Raw genomic sequence first — 20,506 nt, forward strand, 5'->3', positions numbered from 1 at the left:
TTTTTTTTGCCAAAATAGCAACAAGTACTTACAAAAATACTACCATTACAAGTTTGCTCATGAATGTGTTCAGCTTCCTTGTTTGTTCATGATAGTAATTTGTCTTCAAATTTTATATAGAAAGAGTCAAAATACTACCTGAACAAAATCATGTGCAGCTTCTAAACAACACACAAACTCATGTTTATCAAATAGAAAAAGACCCAAGATAGCAACAATACTACCGTGACAAATTTAAACCTCCTTTCACAACTTTAAAGCTCAATTTCATTCTTTGCAAATCTTCTCTTTAATTGCTTTAAATCTTCTTGCATGGCAATAATCTCTTCATAGAATCTCTAACCATTGTTTCCTCTCCTAAGCAATGCATTCTCATCATAAACTTTGTCCATATCATCAAGAAACTCTTTAATAACAACCTTCTCCCTCTCCATTAAGTCCTTGTCATGCTATGTGAAGAGCCCACAATGACTACCCTATCAAATTAAGCCTCAACATCATAATTCTGTCAATTAGATTAAGGGGAGGGAGGATAAATTAATTTCCAAGGGCCTTGTTGCAATTCTTCTTGAGAGTGAAAGTACAATTTTGCCTTTGTGTGACTTGAAAACTTATATCATGTATAACATGATGTCCATAGATGCACAACATGATGTCCATGTGTATTCAGTTGATCTGTAAGTTAAAATATACATCATATAGAGCATGTATAACATAATAACCATGGATGCACAATACAATGTCCATGAATTTTTAACACAATATTCATGCATGTTCAGTTGATCTATATATTAATTAAAATAAAATCACGTAGAGCATGTACAATATAAGGTTCATGGACTCACAACACTGTTATGTATTATGGACATTGTGTTGTATATTGTGTGCGTCACTTGTACATTTTATTAAACCTACTGATCAATTAAACACGCATAAATATTGTATTGTGTATTAATGAACATTGTATTGTGCATGATTTGAGTTTCCAAATCATATAAGGATAAAATTGTACTTTTTCTTTCAAAAAAAAATTATAACAAGTATCCTTGAGCCTGCAGTATAATAACATAATATATTAAGCCTGTAATGCAAATTTTTTCTCTTATGAAGACTGCAGTGTGATTCTTCCTTGTTTACAGGCAAAATTGTCATTTTACCGATTATTATTATTATTTCAAAGTTAGAACTACAGCTGCATTTGCTCTTATCCGTTTCTGCAAAAAGCCTGAACTGTCACAGACTTATGATGAAGCTCATCACCACTTGGTAGTTCTTTCGCTTCCCTGAGAGCTCCGTACAATAACTATGTGAACTCGTTTGTTTCACGAGAAGCCCTGTTCACGTAGACAGTCCAATGTGCTCTGAAAAATGAAGGTTGGGACCCATACCATGATTGGCGTCCAAGGAATGCATACCCATTGACAAGGAAACATTCAGATATGACACAAAGTAATCACAAAACGTTAAAAAAGAAATGTTTTTCACGAAGAAATGATTCATCTAATGTGGCCTATAGATGGCATTCCATTACAACATTCCATGCATATCCAAATTAATAAATCAATATAAAATATAAAAATATTGATCGAAAGCCATATACTATTAAAAATCTATGAATAAATGTAGTTTTTTATGGACTCTATACAACCAAAGTTATAACAAGAATGCAAATTTGGATAATAAACTGATAAGAATTTACCTTTATTAATAAATAATTATTAAAAATATATAATTTAAAAAATTAAAATATAAAACATAACCATAATATAATAAGAAAATGATAATAAAATCCCTTTGAATTATATAAATGATAATTTAATTTTTTGAAATGTTATAATACCAATGACCTCTTTAGGAACTTTTATGTCATTGACAAATTAATATAAATGATTAAATTACCCTTAATTTAAATATAAATTGTCATTCACAAGTTTTGTTTCAAGATTCATAAATTTTTTCATATATGAATGCAACAGTAATTTGCAAATTCATATTTGAAATTTTGGACTAAGGGCAATTTAATCATTTATATTAATTTCTTAATGACAGAAAAGTCTTTAGGTATTTCAAAGAAATTATGACATTTTGAGGGATCAAAATGTCATTTATATAATTCAAAGGAATTTTATTATCATTTTTCCTAATATAATTTGATTTAAATATATTAGAAATATAAATCATTGAAATTAAATCTATCACATTAATAGATTATCATGCTCAATATAGAAATTTGAAAATAGGGTAACTTATTTTTAATATTTTAATATTCACCCTTTTATTAATATTAATTTTTTTTTATATTTTATCTTTCTGTGAACAGTGTTCTTCTATTTCTATGAACTAAGTTCTACATGATATATACTTAACTTGTTTAACTCAATGAAAAAATAATGAATTTACATTTAATTTAAATTTATGAACGAGTTGACATAATTTTTTAAATTAAAAATGTAAAAATAATAAATTTGGAGTGTCAACTTAACAGTTTAATTGATTTTATATTTAATTTAAATTTATGAGTGAGTTGAGGAAAGTTATTTCAATAGTTTGACAATACCTTAAAAAAGAATTCTTAAAATTCCCTTCAACGTTTCACTGAATTTTGTGTAATTTTGCTTTTTTTTTTTTATTTCTTTAATGTTTCTCCAAATATTTGTGATAACATTTAAATTTAAATTTTAATGTTATGGGATTAAATGAGAGAGTGATTTGTGGGATTAAATGAGTCGCATTTGTTAGTGGGACTTGCCCAACCTTGAGTTCTTCTCTCCGTATAGTGTATGTTACGCATAATAGAGAGATTATGTCTGATAAAAAGACAAGTATAATTTTGCAAGAATTTTTTTTCATTATTATCTCTGTAGTGAAATTATATATATAGATAGATAGGATAACGGTTTGCCACGAGAAACTAGAAATCCGAGTTGTATGGGATGTGAATTAGATGGAAAGGAATGAGAATAGGTGGTTAGGTTGAAACATGAAATTGCAATTTGTGGTTAAGCTTAGAGCTTAACCTGACATCCCATCATAGCTTTACACATAATTAACATAACAAAAAACAGATCACTATTAACTCGCCCCAGATTTTACACCACGCTGCTTCATTCTCACACAAAAGAGGCATCACTTCCGTTTATTTTTCATATTTTTATCATTAGGTTATAAATATACTATACCTGCACGCCACAATTTGAGTATTATTCTTAAACACAAGTAAATGACAAATTACTGGCATTTAAAATCAAAATTAATGATTATTCACGGAACCAATCTGCGTGAGAGTGTCTGAAAAAGATTAAAGATCCAAGCTTTTGTCTCTCTCTCGCCCCATATATCTGTCAAAGATTCCATCCATTTTCCGGTCCACCACCATTACACAATCATCTCTCCTTTTCCCCTCCACCTTCCCCACAAAGTCCTTCTCGCTTTTGCTTTTAATTATTTATTAATAACAATGCTATAAAAATATTCAATTTCTTTTTGTTACTATTCTTCTTCCACAGCATCATCATTTCAATTTGGGATGTAAATTCAAAGACACAGAGACATTCAGAGCCTTCACAGACAGACCCAGACTTGTGTTTTTTTCCTCAGGTTTCCTTCTGAATTCAGAGGGAAGGGAAGAAACAAAGCAACAATCAATTTCTTGATCTGGGTCGGGTCAGAGTCGGGTCTCTCGTGTTCCGGTCTGCTTCTGCCGCTGCCCTTCCTTGGTGGTATTGTTTTCATAATCATCCACTCTCTGGGTTTGTTTGTTTGTATTTTGTCATTAATTTTATGAATTTATTAATTTTGGTTCCTTCTCTCTTACATAATTGGCCTCTTCATTACAATATTGGGAATTCTCTCTCTCTCTCTCTCTCTCTCCCTCCCTCCCCCACTCGTGTTATCTTCCTCCTCCTTACTTGGGTGATAATCTCAAATAAATATTGTTCATCGACATTTTGTGACTAGAGTATGCTCCGTTTACTCCTTTCGTCGTATTTCAGTTTTTTGTTTTACTTTTGTAAAACTGGATGATGCCCTCGGTTTGGTGCTGGTAGATCTTAAATTTTAGCTTTCTGGAATAACTTTTTCTTTTCATTGGAGCTGCAGATTTTTAAATTTATGGTTGAAGCTGCCAATCATATTCTTATATATTACATTTCGTTCTTACGATCTTCAATTAGCGGTATATTAAGATTGTCTTTGGCTTCCTCAGCTACTGATTTAACCAAATTCATTTCTGATTTTAAACTCGCGCACATGAACAGTTTTTAGTTTCGTTTTTTTAATGGGTAAGGGCGAGGGAATTCGAATGTTATTTTTTATGCCTTAATGATAGCTTTCTCCATTGTTGTATCATTCACGAGCCTATCAGAAATACGATGTTGCAGTCTAGGCGGTCCTAAATCGAGGTCTTCATGGCTGGGATTGATGATAATGTTACTTTAATTAGCGACTGGGGTCCTCCTACTCCGAGTCCGAGAACGTTTTTCTCTAAGATGCTTGGTGAAGATAATCTTACAAGACAAATCTCAGAGCCTCCTGGAAGTGGTAGTAGAACTGGGGAGTCCTTTCTGCGAAATGAAGAGCTCATTATGACTGGAAATTTCAACACAAGAGATAGAGCACCACCACAAGATGATGCTTCTGGTGGCCAATTAACTGACTCAACTTCTTTGTCTGACAATAAGTCTAGCTCACGAGGAAACCTGGTTGAAAGGATGGCTGCTAGAGCTGGATTTAATGCCCCAAGGTTGAATACTGAAAGCATTAGATCAGCTGATCCTACACTTAATTTAGATGCTCGATCTGCTTACTTTACCATACCGCCTGGCCTCAGTCCCACCTCACTTTTGGAGTCGCCGGTGTTCCTTTCTAATTCGCTGGTGTGTGAGCTCTAAATCTAAAGTATTACGTGCAATATTTTTATTTCTCAGTTTGGTATTTGAAGTGGAACAGTGTTCTTGTCACATGGATTAGAAGGTCTCACTTTCAAATTGAGCTCTGACAGAAGTTAATCCAATGTTGGTTTTCCAGAATTCTATTAATTGCTGGGAAATCATCTTTAAACACCTTGAATGGAGTTGCTTGATTTATAATTATGATGTATTATCAGCCCTTTTTGCCTTCTGGCACATCGAAATACTTTCAAAACAATGATAGATCCTATTGTCTATCTTGCTGCTGAAAAGCACAAATGTGCATTACCCCTCACGGCACAAATATATGTTAGATTAGATCACTCTGGGTGGCATAATATTTGACACACTTATGTATTGCTAGTGTAGTTTTTGGTGGAGACTTGGATTCTTTTTTCCCAATTAAAATGTAGGCCTTAATGAGTAACTTGAGTTTTCATGGCTTGAATTTTGACTGGTTACAGTTCATGAACTTTCTTGCTTGCCTCTTTCTGTTATTTTCACACTTTTGAGTGCTGAAAATTTCTTTAAGATATGATATGAGTTTTACAGTATCATAGCTTAGCACAATCACCTTGAGAAGTTATACAACAGGGTCATAAGATGAATGATATTTCTGAACGGTTTATTTTTGATAGTGTTTAATGGCATAATGTGATTCATGTAGCCACGCTCAGTGTGATAAGACTTATTATTGTTGTTATAGTATTAGTATCTTGGTACTGTTAGCCTAATTTATGATAAGCAAAATTCTATGCTTTTGTGCATACATTTTCCACTTTTACATGACATCCGGTAAAAATATCAGAGCTCTTTGCTAGCATAGAGCTATACATTTTTCTTCTTTCAACATACTTTCAGCCAGAGATACCAGCAATCATCATTTTAATATTTTTGGAAGCTGATATATGATTCTGTCAAATTTGTTTAGCCCCCTCTGAAGTATGAAACTGTGTAATTGCAGGCACAACCGTCTCCAACCACCGGAAAGTTTCCATTTATTGCAAATGGCAACTTCCGTGGCTCAGAACCAAACTCTGGTTCTCCTGAAAAATCTAAAGATAACGACTTTGATGACATCTATGCATCATCGTTTGCTTTCAAGACTACAACAGATTTGGGCTCTTTCTATAATGATGCTTCTACAAAAGTAATCACATTCTGAAAAACATATTTCTAGATGAAGTTTATTTACCTCATGATGCATTATATGGGACAACTTTTTAAAGGCAATGACACGGTTTGGTATCTTTGCAGATTAATCCAACCACGCTGCCAGAACAGTATCTTACTGTGGAGGTTTCGGGCTCAGCTCCTGACTTTACTGACTCTCCGAGTCAAAATGATAATAAAGCATCCGTTGAGGAGCCAGCAGATGAAGAAGGAGATCAAAGAGGAAATGGAGACTCCCCGGCTGCTGGTGCTGGGGGCACACCATCTGAGGATGGTTATAACTGGAGAAAATATGGACAAAAACATGTTAAAGGTAGTGAGTTTCCACGAAGTTACTACAAATGCACGAATACAAATTGTCCGGTAAAGAAGAAAGTGGAAAGATCTCACGAGGGCCACATAACAGAAATCATCTACAAGGGAAATCACAACCATCCAAAACCTCCCACAAATCGCAGATCTGCAATAGGGTCTGTCAACAACCCTCTCAGTGACATGCAAGCAGACATATCCGAAAGTGCTGAACCACAGGGTGGGGGTGATGGTGAACTGGGCTGGGCAAGCACACAAAAAGGGAATATAGCTAGAAATAATACTGATTGGAAGTATGAGAACCCTGAAGTGACCTCACCAGCAGCAGCATCTGTAGGCCCTGAATTCTGCAACCAGTCCACCAATTTGCTGGGTCAGAATGGTGCTCGATTTGAATCAGGAGACGCAGTGGATGCCTCATCTACTTTCTCTAACGATGAGGATGATGATGATAGGGGTACTCATGGCAGTGTATCAGCAGGATATGAAGGAGAAGGAGATGAATCAGAGTCTAAAAGAAGGTATTCTTTGATTTTTTTCCCCCTTTTAAAAAATAACGCCTCTCTCAGCTGCTAAAATCAACGAAATACTATCTTCCCAGAAAACTGGAATCTTATCCAAATACGGCAGAATTGAGTGGAGCCACGAGAGCTATTCGGGAGCCTAGAGTAGTTGTTCAAACTACCAGCGAAGTAGATATTCTTGATGATGGATATCGTTGGCGAAAATACGGACAAAAAGTTGTCAAAGGAAATCCCAATCCCAGGTCAGCATTCCTTTGTAGCTGTATTCTGTCATAAATGCATAAGCATGCGCGCATACTTTCTTAGTTAAAAAATAAAAGATATTTTAAGTTTTTTAAAGTGAATTAAAGAGTCCCTCCCCACTCCCCCCCAAAAGAAAAAAAGAAAAGAAAAATCCTTAATTAGTGGTAAACATGAAAATAAAATGTAATAATTAATACAATTAGCTAACTCATTAGGAGGTATGATTTGATCCAAAATGTTTTATAATATTGAATGGAAGGAGTATATATATATATATGTATGCGCACAAACACTGACACATCTATGCACATCAATATTTGTGTGTGTGTGTGTGTATCTATAGCTGATTGTGCATGAGATGAGAAACGGGTTTTAATGCAGGAGTTACTATAAGTGCACCAATGTTGGTTGCACAGTAAGGAAGCATGTAGAGAGAGCATCCCATGACCTAAAATCTGTGATCACTACTTATGAAGGAAAGCACAATCACGATGTTCCTGCAGCCCGCAATAGCAATCAAGGCAATGCTGCAGCTTCTAGTGCTGCTGCTCAAGCAACTTCTGTTATTCATGGCCACAGGGCTGAAGCTCCACAGGTTCATAACGGTATTGGAAGGCTTGATAGGCCTGCTTTGGGCCTGCGCTCGTTTAGCTTACCTGGGGCTGGGCCTGGTCCTGGGAGGCCACAGCTAGGGCATGGGGGCTTTTCATTTGGAATTGGAATGAACCAATCAGGTTTCCCCAATCTAGCAACTGTGGCAGCTTTGGGCCCGGCCCATGCTAAACTTCCCATTATGCCTGTTCATCCATTCTTGCCACATCAATGTCCACCAAATGAAATGGGCTTTATGTTGCCCAAAGGAGAGCCCAATTTGGATCCCATTCCAGACCGCGGGGTTAGCATACCCGCTGGTTCATCAGTATATCAAGATATAATGAGTCGGATGCCACTTGGACCTCATATGTAAAATTTTTCCTTATTATTTAAATAGAAAAAAAACTAATATATAGTAACATATATGTGCTGGTGCTCACGTTGCAAATTTATTAATTTGTGATTCTACTAACTCTTAATTTATGGTTTAGATATATATATATATATATATATAAAATTCATTATATCATTTCTACTCAGTTGAGATGACTTGCCTAGAAGGAAATTAACTAACCCTATGTAAGAATAGAGAGAAAAACATGGAAAAGAAAAATTATAAGGGGAAAAATCAAACGGATAGAAAATATGAAGAAAATCAAAGTGGAAAATAAGAAGATGGATTTTCTCTATTTTCTTTGTTATTATTGTTCTTATAGTGCTGATAAATGCAAGCCTCCCCCCCCCCTTTTTTTTTTTAAATTTCCCCTCCTTCAGAGGATAAATTTTATTTTTGATAGAGCCTTTAACAAATAGAGAAGTTCACAAATAAAATGTAAAAAGAAAAAGAGACGTATTTCAAAGAAGATAGGGTCTTCAATCTGAAAAAAGAAAAATTATTGGAATTAAAAACACCAAAATAAACAGGCTTCAGAAAGATTGAATTTCATGAATCAAGATTTGGTCCTTCGAGTCATGCAAATAACGCCATAGGATAGGGGAGGGTTTGTAAAATGAGTGAGAAAAATGATTGGCGTTCTGACAGTAGTAGAAACCATTTTCTTTTCTCTCACTCATTTTTCCTTCTTTTTTCTTCATCATTGACAGATCAAAATTTTCAACAATTCTAATTTAATTTTTTATAAAATTATTATTATAATTTTACATAAAAATATATAACTAAATTTAAATTTTCTTTTTATAACCAGCAATTATATATATATATATATATATATAATGAAATACAACATAATGGGGCATTTAGAACAAAAACTGAAGGCCCAAAGAAAGTAAGTAACTAACTACAAGACCAAAATCGAAACCAATAAACAGAAAAAAGTACAAACTTGAACAAAATAAAGACTTGGACTGAAGAAGATCGCGGTCGATATTGCTAGATTCTAACTCATGCAGATGATAAGTTTGAATGCTCACATTATAGCAATCAACAACCAGTACAAAAACTAGTCCATAATAGAATTTTAGAAGCACCGTGAGCATTAAGAAGAACTAATTATTATCAATCCGACCATCGGTAATCAGTTCTTTGAGAAATATCTCGTAGGATTTGGTATACCAAAGCTTTAACAGCTTTTGGTTTGAAAAGAAATTATCTTCATGAACTAGAATAAATCAACATAAAACCAAGCAAACTTGGTTGTGTAACACTACGAAATTTCGATCCATTTTTTTTTTCCAAGATAAAGAGTCATTAAACAAATCTCAACTTCAAAAACACTTATATGGTAGAAAGAGTAAAAGATATTTTCATAATTATAGATATTTCTCCAAAACCTACCATGATAATAAAGGGTTTACTGTGATAGTAAGAACAAGAATTATTATTTTCCCCAACTGCAGAACGCGAACATGTGTTTTTTTTTTTTTTTTTGGGGGTCAAATTACATCAATTGCAAGCCACTTACTTGACTTACATGTGCATGTGAAAAGGTTAAGTTTGTATATGTAACTAAAAAATATAATTAATTTTACTAAAATTTTCTCTTATTTGTTGAAAAGATGACATCTTGTAAAGTTTTCAATGAAGACATTGCTCATCCTAAACTAATTGGTTGTGTGCGTGTTTGGTTTGTCAATGATTAGTGCATTGGTCTTTGCTGACATCTGATAGTTGGCTAAAAAAATTGGCATTTGATAATTGAGTGGATGAGTTTGTCTTTTAGCATTGAAAAATGTGGTGCAGGTTTATGCTTAAGTTTTAATCATTTTTTTCATTGGATCTACACAAGGTAGATGTAGTATTGCAATGGGAGTGGTTGAGTTCTATAATTGAGGTGCGAAGTTTTCTGGGTTTGGTTGGATATTATAGAAGATTTATTCAAGGGTTTTCACGCATAGCCATTCCTTTAACTCATCTGATGTGAAAGGATAAGCCTTTTTCTTGGGATGATATGTGCAAATCTGCCTTTGTGAAGCTTAAAGAGAAGCTAACCTTAGCCTAATAATCAATGATTTAGACCATTAGAACTTTCTAGCCTTACATGAAGCAGGGCCATGAACTGCTACCTCAGACTAGGGTATCACTATGAATGCATCATCTGAGTCCCACTAGCAGATTATAATCAATGCTTTAGACCACTATGACTTCCTTGCCTTACACAAAGCAAGGACACAAGCCTATACCTCATACCAGGGTATCACATGTATGCTTATGTACTTGTGCCACCACATGCTTTCCATGCATCATCATTTACTCACACATGCATTATTTTTCACAAAAATGCTACTCTCTCATTTTATAAATCATGGCACATATAGTTTACATAGATGACTTGTAAATAATTTCACAAACTAATAGATGAAAATTTCTATGAACAGCCTTGAAATGCTCAATCTACACAATTAGGTGCCCATAGTTAATTCCCAAGCTCAAAACAAAGCACAATTTGGCTAATCCACATTACTTAGCACTTATAACAGTCTCATTAGCACTTGGGTCCACTTAACTCACTTACCATAATCACACCCACTTGGGTCATAAAATGACCAAAACACCTTTCTCCTACACTTAAAAAACACTTTTGCCCTTTTCAACTTTACAATTTAGGTCAATTTGAGTCTACACCTCTAAGGCTCAACCACCAAACCCAAAACCATTTGCAAAACCTTAGTTTTGTACCCAAAAGCCCTTTCCCAACCTTTAACTCAAAATTTATCCTCTTAAAACTTCCTGATTCAATTTCTTGATCATCCAAACTTAGAGAAATTATGGTAAAAATGAAGTATAGGCTGTACAGAGCTTATTTAGTAAGTCATTGGTTGGAGCTAACTCCAAATCATCCAAAACCAAAGCCCTAGCTGACCCTCACTCTCCTTCTCATGCATTCTTTTCCTCCTCTTTTCCTCTCATTTCATGAGTTGACTCATGTCCTTTTTGTCCAAATTCTATGCCAAGCACTAAGACACATGCATACATGTTCTGGTGTGTGACATAGTGAGACACTTTTCACAGTGGCTAGCACACACTATTTTGGATCATTGTACCATCACCCGATCCTAATCATTCGACAATCTAATAAGTTAAAACACTAATATACCATCCAAATCCACAATTAATCTACTAATTATTAATTTACCTTTAATTAATCATTAGTTTCTCTAATTAAAAGTTTAGGATGTTAAAAGAAACATCGTGCAAAAAAATATGGTACCACTCTGTGCAGGAAAGATTCCACATAGGAATCCAAGTCTTACTTTAAAAGTCCATTTATAATATTTTCAAGGCCGTTGCATAAAAACAACAAAGCCAAACTCAAGCCAACAACCCGAGGCACATAAATTGATAGGAGGGAATTGAATAGCAATGATCGTAGATTTCCTTTCAGATACCATTAGAATTATCAAGTAAATCAATGACAAGGTTGTATCACTTAAAACCCCCAATAATATAACTCAATTTTCCATAAGAAGAACCACTTAACTCTAAAGGCTTTTAAAGGAAAAAATGATAACATTAAACTTACTTCCTTAACCTGTTTGTTCTTGGCATCTAATTGACATTTAAGAACAATCAGATGTTGCCTTAGCATCCTAATGAATCTTGTGTTACTCTTGTTGGAAATTGTGCCCTAAGGCCAATCATTGTACTATGTATATTATTATTTAATAAATTTCTCTTTTATTATCATAAGAATTACATGTTAAATATGATAACTATATGCCTAGACAAATTATAGTGATTGTCCTAAATGTCCCTGATCGGTCATCTTTGAGAGATTATAGATGAAACAAGACTAGTGTGATTTTGATTAATTATAGAGATACAAATTAAAGTCATAGGCACCTAAAAGAGTACAAAGTACTGGACCAACCCACTATGAGAAAACTGCATAGTACAAGTCATAAGCTTATCTCATATGTAACTATATCACTAAGTGCTTTGACCTGAGATCATCATGAATTCTTACATGATGACCACTGAATTTTGACCTAGTCAAAAGTCACCTTTAACCGAGTGATCATAAAGGCTAAGATTGAGTTTAGTGATATTCATACAGAGGAATATGAGTGGTCAAGATGAAATTTATCCCTCATATTAAGTGAGAGATATTATTGGGCCCCTCAATGAGTAAGACTGAGAAAATGTATGGCCACACTATAATAGAAATGGTTTTTTTCATTGCTATTGTCAGTTTACCCAGAGATCGAGAAAGTAACGGTCAAGTAAAGGATAATGACAATTTTATGTCTCATACTTGTTCAAAATATAGCGTGACAAAAGGGATGTGATATGATTGTATGATAGGTTACATTGAATCATCGATCCCCATATGAATTGGATAGTTGCAATATTTTGCTAGAAGCCACTTGTGACTTGTGGGCTAATAGCGTAATTAGCCTACTACTAATTTCATATGGTCTTACAGGGTCGTACACAAGAACGGCCCAATTCGGGCTATAATGTCCAAGTTTGTTGAATCTAAAATATGTCTAGATTTAATAAATGTAATATAAGGTGAATGAATTTTATGTATATATATATATATATATTTGAATATTTATTTGATAACTATATATATATTTTTGTATTTATATGAAATATAAAATTCAAAATATAATTTTATATATATGTGTATATATATATTTTTCAAAATGTATATATATATATATATATCCATATGTGTGTGTGTGTGTATCAAATATATATATATATATATATGATATATGTATATGATGTGTAAAATTAAATATAGATAATATAATATATATATATATATATATTTTTGAAATATATATGTATATATGTATATATTCATATATATATATATATAATATAATATGTATACGTGATATATATTATATGATATGATATTATATTATGTTATATTATGCTAGTTTTAAATTTAATTTTATATGATAGATTAAATTTAATAACTAACATGATAAGAGAGAGTATCATGTCAATTTTATAATTTAAATTTATAAGATAAATTTAAATTAGATATGATATTATGGATTAAATTTATGAGATAAATTTACTTAAATTTTCGTGAGCTTTTAAGTGAAAGATGAAAACTCTTATCTATATACTATATATAAATGGGGACGTCCTTATGAAGGAAGACAGAGTTAGAAAAGTTTTGACGGTAAAAACACTTTGAGAGCCACGAAACAACCTATAGAAAGGAAAATTAACGTTCAAAGAAGAATAGACGCTAAGAGCGCTAGCACACTGTTCGAGTTAGAGAGCTATTCGTGTGGATACTGGTAGAGGGAGCAGATCTATGTCATTAGCTTTTGAGATCCAAACGTGCACCAACTTCAAAAAATTAAAAGGTAACTCTTCTATCCACCTTGACTTAAATGAGTTCATTTAGTTCATATCAGGATAAGAACTTTAAAATTTTAATCTTCCGCTGTGCCTCCCTATCCAACAACTCTTCCCCCATTGACTTTCTTTAATGTGACATCCTTTGCTCCATCAAAGCTTATCTTCACTATTACTGCCTTCAAGTCTTGGAACAAAAGAAATTTTGGAAAGAAGAATGGAGGGCACAAATGGCTTCATTTCTCAAAAGTAAAGAACTTTATTTCTGCATTAAGATTGAGGAAAGGAAGATCAGAGAGTATCTACTTACTAGAAGCTCTATCTACTCCATAAAAACTGGCAGACAAAGACAAATAATAGAGAACACAGCGGCCCTCCATATGGATTTGAATGGACAAAGTGAAGAATGGTGAGGAAATACTTTCAAGAGCATTGCCAGCAAATTTGATGACAACATTCCAAGCTTCAAGAAAGAGCCATATGAAAGAGAAAAAGAAATATGGAGCAGAAGGGTTAGAGCTTCGAGACAAGGGAGGAGTTAGAAAAGTAAAGAGTAGAAAGATAAAAATATGGGAATATTTTATTAGGTATACATTTTAAATTTTACATTTTGAAAGCTAGAGGGATGGAGAGAAAGGATAAAAAGCTGGCAAGCAGATGAAAGCTATTGTAATGTTCAAAAAATAGCAGTAAGCTTGAGGCAAAGCTGTGTGAGCCATTACTATTTATATTGATGAGGGTATTTGATGACTCCCTATTTTATGTCATTATTGATATGTTTTTAGTTATATTTTAAGAGTCATCAATGGAAAAGAGAAACATCGTCTTGCTTTTATAAAGAAAAATTAACTAAGTTCCTCATGTGGATTTATTATAATATTTTTAAGGAAATTGTTTAATGTAACATCTTCAATTTTAAACCTAGATTAATTAAACTTAAAAAGGTTAGTAAAGTAAATCTTTGTGGTGTGTGGCCAGAGAGGCCTAACGGGCGTGCTTGATCTCGATTTCAATACCAAACGCAAGTTTGAAGGAGAATCGGGTCACCTAGGGATAGAAGAGGAAGAATTTCTAAAGGGAGTAGTTCTGTGCCACACGCCACGGTGTGGGGTTAGTCCACCGTAGAGCATGCGTGCCAACACACCTGGAAGAAGCTCTCTGTGCCATGCGCCGCAGTGCGTTGTGTGTCTGCCATGACACATAGCCAGAATTTTACAGTATTAAGTCGCAAACCTGATGTGAAATGGAAGAGAAAACAAAGGAGAATGAAGGAGTGGTGAAAAGGCTGAGCTAGAGTTTGAAGAAGGTGATTGTTGGGAGCAATTTGGAGCTCATAAACACTCAATGTAAGCCTCCTAGCTTAAATCTTCCTTTCTTCTTCCATTTTCTTAATGGTAGAAGTTAGGGTTTGATTTCTAATGGTGATTTTTAGTCCATAGAGGTTATAGGTTTGAACCCATTGACTTAAGTAGAGTTAATAGGGGTAGATTGAGCTAAGTAAACTTGATAATTATAATTTTATGATGATTGGTGGTTAAAGGACATTAAATGTTTGAAATTCCCATAAATTTGATAGTTGGGAATAATGTGGCTTCATTAATGCCCATTTAAGAGCTTAATGTTATATATGAGAGTTAAAGGAAGCTAAGAAACCTTATGGGTACTTCTACATGAGTTTAGAATAAAGCTTAAGTATTAAGAAAATGATGAGAATGCTAGTGAAAAATAGCTTAAAATAGATATTGATGTTTTGCATGGTAAATGCTTGTAATGTAATTACCATTGGCACTATTTAAGCTTCTTGAAAGCTTCGGGAGTGAATATTTGAGGGGTGAAACATTTAACCTCTCAAAGGTTTGAGGTAACTGGGAGAATTCTATCTTATGCTTGTGTATCTATTAGTTTATTGATTTATGAATTATTACTGAAATGTACAAACTAGAGAAAATGCAAGTGTGGCTTAATTTGTGAAGAAATCTACTAGATTAAATTTAGGAGTTTTATGCCTTATGATGCAAATTTTTCCTTGAAAACAAGAGTGGTGGATTTTCATAATAATGTTTATTGGGAGTGCAATGATTTTTATAAATTGAGAAGTAAAATGAATCTTCGTTATAAGGAGTCCAATGATATTTGAAAATAGGGAAGTTCAATGATTTTAAAAGTGTGAGGTACAATGATTGTGATTCGAGAGTTCAATGATTTGTTTGGTTTAGAAGTTCCATGAAATGTGTTTGAAAAGTTCAATGATTGTGTAATGATGTTCAATAATTTTAAAAGCATAAGGTGCAATGATTGTGATTCGAGAGTTCAATGATTTGTTTGGTTTAGAAGTTCCATGAAATGTGTTTGAGAAGTTCAATGATTGTGTAATGATGAAGTTCAATGATTTTAAATTGTAAGGTACAATGATTGTGATTTGAGAGTTTAACGACTTGTTGGGTTTGAAGTTCTATGAAATATGTGTGAGAAGTCTAATGATTGGGTAATGTGATATTCTATGAATTATATATGTGTGAGTTATTGCATGAATATCCATTGTATGATCTTGAAAGGCGGGAGTTTGCCTAGGAAGTGGAGTAGATGAGAAATTCACGTGATAAGGCCCTATCCATGTGGTGGATTACCTAGTTTGATTCTATCCTTACTGTTCTACTAGTTCAACGAGGGACTCGAATCTAGCTAGCTATCCACCGATTCAATGAGGAAGCTAGTCTAGGGTATATGACACCCCATAGTGTGAGAAATGGAAGAAACCATAATCCATAAGTGAGTTAGGTACGCCTTGGCTGGGTAATCCCCTCACAAGTGTTTATACTAGGGAAGTCAAAGAATACAAACTATCCTGTTGAGTTATAGCTCATGGTTTTGTGTCAGAGGAATAAGGAGGCAATAAGGGAGGTATGATCATGCATATAGTGAGTAAAGACACTTGTTTAAATTTAGTCCATAATGATGGCATTTTGAGTTGAGTATTATTTTCTACTTTTATGCTTGTCAATAAATTGCTTGATCAACTCTATGAAAAGTGCTAAAAGTGATGTTTTCCTAGTAGCTGCTATTATGTGAGCTAAACTATGGATATTAAGTTTTTAAATATCTTACATGGTCTAGAGTATTAATATTAATTGTCACTTATATTTAAACTAGTTGTTATGCATTAACATGAGTTAGTTGGACCTTAGTTACTGAGTAGTTGTACTCACCCTATTACCTTTAATATTTTAGGAAATAGCTCAAGAAGTATGGACAGAGGAAAGCAACTCGAGGCTTAGGATCACGATCTTTTTGTAGTAGGCCTCTTTAAATTGGGTAATTTATGTGTATGACAATTTTGATTGTCAACTAGGATTTCCCTTGTTGTTACTTACTTACATTAAGAGAAGAGTAAATTGAAATTGGTATTTTGGGCCCTAATGAGAGAATTGATTATTATGTGTTATGTTGATAGGGCCAAAATACTAATGTAAGTGAGGGTAGCATATATATTGTGATGATTTGAGAAATCTTGATGAACATTGTGGTAAGTTCCCCCTTCCTATGATTTTGAGTTAAGGGGTCGAGTAGTAAAAATTTGATCTGGACATATTTCTTTTATTTTGGTTCTTTGTACGAATTAACTTTGTTGAGGTGAATGTGGTCATTTGGTGTTAGTAGCCATTGGTCTTTAATTTTGGGATAGGACATTTGAATTTTGTGAAAGTTGAGGTAAAGGTGTAAGTTTTGAAAAGGGTGTCCAATTCTTGTTTTAAAAATAATTTGAGCCTAAGACTAATGCCATTAGTTAGAGCTTGGAAAGAGCTTTTTGTAGACTCCTAGTTCATGTCATTCAGACGTTGGATGAAGAATTGGGACGCGTCAGAAGTTGGCCTTAAAGCTGTCAAATTGACAGCAGAATTCACTATCAAAGTTCGTGCATTTATGCTGCGATGCATAGCATCACAAGCCGCAGCGCATGTCACAGAGGCGAACATGCCGCGATGCATGTTCAATGAGCCACGGCACATGCCTTTTAAATTTTCAAAATTTTTCTTGTTCTAGATTTTTACATCTATGTAACCACTCATGTGATAATCCCTTGCTTCTGCATATTTTTAAACTTTGTTTTGCCTTTATACAAGACTTGATTTGACTTAGATTTATAATCCTGGGGGCCCCATTTTGTTAACTAATGAGAATTTTGTATTTAATGAGATAAAAGGAAGAGGATATTACATTTAAAATGATGAAAATTGAAGTAAGCAAAGATTTTACTCATATTTATTAATTGTGAATAGGTGAGGCATGACAACATCAAAGCAAGAAAGAGAAAGGAGACACGAAAAAGGTGCTTTTTAGTTTAAAACACAAAAGTAAAATTTCCTACATAATGTCAGAGTTTTTAGAATTGCTTATTGGTGCCATGGCACCATTAAAGGAGTGCCATGGCACCAAATGAAAACACAAAAATGCACAGTTTCATTTTTTGTGTAAAAGTAATCTATATAACTCATTTTTTTGAACTAGAAAGGCATCTTTTAGCTACTACAACTTGAGAAAACCCTAGGAGAGCAAGAGAAGAAGTCTTGAAGCTTGGGATCAAGAAGAAGTAGAGAAAATCTTCATTCTACCTCATTTTTTAGTGTTTTCTCTTCTTCTTTTCCTTTATGCCGATAGTTTTAAATCTTTTTTGTGCCATTTTTTGTTCATATAAGCTATGTATAGCTAAATCTTCTTGTTCTAGAGCACTATGAACTTATTTGTGTAAATAACCTTGGATTTACCATTTAGTTGTTGAAAAATGAAGTTTTGATTACTTGTTCTTATTTAGTAATTGGCCACCACAAGGTGAAATTTGGGCATTTAGGTTGAACCTTGGAAGAAGAGACTCAAATTAGACCTTGAAAACTAGTAGCCTAGGATTAGTTTAGCTAATTTGCCATTAGAACAAGAATGTATCTAATGGACTTAGGTAATCCTCATGGGTTAGGGTCTCTAATGTAATTAATTAATTAAGGTAATAATTTGCTTTAATTAAATTAATTAGGATCCTTAGTGATTGGAAGATACTTTGGGTTACTTTAAATTTCTGGATTATCAAAACTGAATTTCAAGACAATTAATGTGGTAATGAGAGGGTTAGGAAGAAAATAGGGGATTACGACTCTAGAACACTATTCTTTTGGTTGATTTTAGTTGTTTGTGGACTGAAAGTTATTTTAATTGATCATTTTTAATATTTTCATTTTAATTATTCTAAAATAAATCTCTAGTTTTATTAGCTTAACATGAATGAATTTGAAAATTTTAATACCTAATTGCCATTTTAATTAATTCCTTGATGGATCAACCTTGATTTACCACTAGATTTAATTGTTTCTTATTGTGACCTTTAGTAGTTTTCGATTAAGCATTTTATTTTATTTTATTTGTGAGTTGCATAGTTAGATTCTTGATCTTACTCTTTTATGCTTGTAGGACTATATTTTATGCCACGTAGAGCTAAGGTTAAAAAGAAACTTGTAAGAACGAATAGTATGAAAGAGCACTTGGATGCAACATCACCTTTGAATTCATGTCACAAGGACAAAGAAATTGTAGTCACAGAGATGGATAATAAAAATCACAACTGGTCAATTCATGACTTTGTTAGGCAAACTATGAAGAGTACTTAACCTAGCATTGTAGTGTCAGGATTTCAAGCTAACAATTTTGAGATTAAGCCGATGATGATTACCATGATTCAAATTGCTAGTCTATTTTGTTGTGCTTTATATCAAGATGCTAATCGTCACATCATATCTTTCTTGGATGTGTGTGATTCCTTCAAGCAAATTGGAGTACCAAAGGATGCTTTAAGGTTTCGATTATTTCTAATCTCTATTGAAGGCAAAGCTAAAGAGTGGCTACTCAATCTACCAGAAGGGTCTATTAGCAATTAGGATGATCTGGAAGCAAAATTCCAAGCTCGCTTTATTCTAAACAACAAGATTACTAATGCTAGGCATGATTTGATTAATTTTATACAACTATCGGATGAGCATTTATATACTATATGAGAGAGGTACAAGCAAATGACAAGAGCATACCCAAGTCATGGGATGGATGATTGTGCTATTGTTTAGAATTTCTGCACAAGATTGAATCCTCAATCTAAATAGGAGTTATGATCAAAGGCCTATTGATGGAGTTATGCAAGTCTTGAACACTTTATTAGAGAGTCACTCACATAGAGGGGATGAGAGACAATTGATTCCTCAAAAATCAAGCACTAATGAAAAATCTTCTGCTTAGTTGGCCCCTATCTTTTCTACTCTCAACAAAATTATTAGAGAGTCAAGTAAAGAAAAATAATGTGATGAATGTGAATTCTATGCAATTGACTTCTATTATTTGTGATCATTGTGGGAATATGTATATGCCTGACTAATGTTCTATGTTTATGCAAGTTAAGGTAATGAATTATGTAGGGAATCTTCAAAGAGGATAAGAAAATTCTTACTCAAATACTTACAACCCTACATAGTGGAGTGACCTTAATTTTTCTTGAAAGAATGGTACATCTCTTAACCAAGCATCTACTTTGAGGTAATGAATTATGTAGGGAATCTTCAAAGAGGATAAGAAAATTCTTACTCAAATACTTACAACCCTACATAGCGGAGTGACCTTAATTTTTCTTGAAAGAATGGTACATCTCTTAACCAAGCATCTACTTCGGGTGCAAGGACATCTAATCTTCTTGGTTTCTCACAAGTTGGAAGGCAAGTTATGCCAACTCAAGAGTCAAAAGTTAACTTAGAAGAAGTGATGGCAAAGTTAGTAGAATATCATATCAAGAACAGTAAAGAACAAGCTACCATAAATGTTAGAGTAGATTCATCTCTCAAGAACCTTGAAGTACAAATAAGTATATGGCTATTACTTTGCATACAATGTCTCAAGGTAGATTGCCAAGCAATACTGTGCCTAACCCTCATAGGGAGGGG

General features: G+C 33.6%; 1 protein-coding gene across 4 annotated transcripts; it reads left to right on the forward strand.

Moving 5' to 3' along the window:
• The first annotated feature begins 3,372 nt into the window (after positions 1-3,372).
• Positions 3,373-8,225, forward strand: LOC129302984 (probable WRKY transcription factor 2). Of its 4 annotated transcripts, none has more exons than XM_054941947.1 (6): positions 3,373-3,958; positions 4,380-4,874; positions 5,872-6,057; positions 6,165-6,913; positions 6,994-7,158; positions 7,541-8,225. In XM_054941947.1, exons 2-6 carry the CDS (start codon positions 4,407-4,409, stop codon positions 8,124-8,126), a joined length of 2,154 nt encoding a protein of 717 aa, XP_054797922.1. In that variant the 5' UTR covers positions 3,373-3,958; positions 4,380-4,406; the 3' UTR covers positions 8,127-8,225. The 4 variants fall into 4 exon arrangements, with proteins under 4 accessions (XP_054797922.1, XP_054797923.1, XP_054797921.1 ...); XM_054941948.1 differs by having other exon boundaries at positions 3,373-3,719; positions 4,364-4,874; XM_054941946.1 differs by having other exon boundaries at positions 3,373-3,719.
• Positions 8,226-20,506: the final 12,281 nt, after the last annotated feature.

Source organism: Prosopis cineraria, unplaced genomic scaffold, assembly GCF_029017545.1.
Source record: "Prosopis cineraria cultivar Desert tree isolate PC_DT_omini unplaced genomic scaffold, ASM2901754v1 PC2, whole genome shotgun sequence".
Taxonomy (NCBI): domain Eukaryota; kingdom Viridiplantae; phylum Streptophyta; class Magnoliopsida; order Fabales; family Fabaceae; genus Prosopis; species Prosopis cineraria.

What these genes read in the sequence shown, in the direction of transcription:
- LOC129302984 (XM_054941945.1), top strand. Translation starts at nt 4,407, where the DNA reads ATGGCTGGGATTGATGATAATGTTACTTTAATTAGCGACTGGGGTCCT. An exon ending in GAATCAGAGTCTAAAAGAAG is followed by an intron (nt 6,914 to 6,993) that starts GTATTCTTTGAT and finishes CTATCTTCCCAG; the next exon opens with AAAACTGGAATCTTATCCAA. An exon ending in AAAGGAAATCCCAATCCCAG is followed by an intron (nt 7,159 to 7,540) that starts GTCAGCATTCCT and finishes GTTTTAATGCAG; the next exon opens with GAGTTACTATAAGTGCACCA.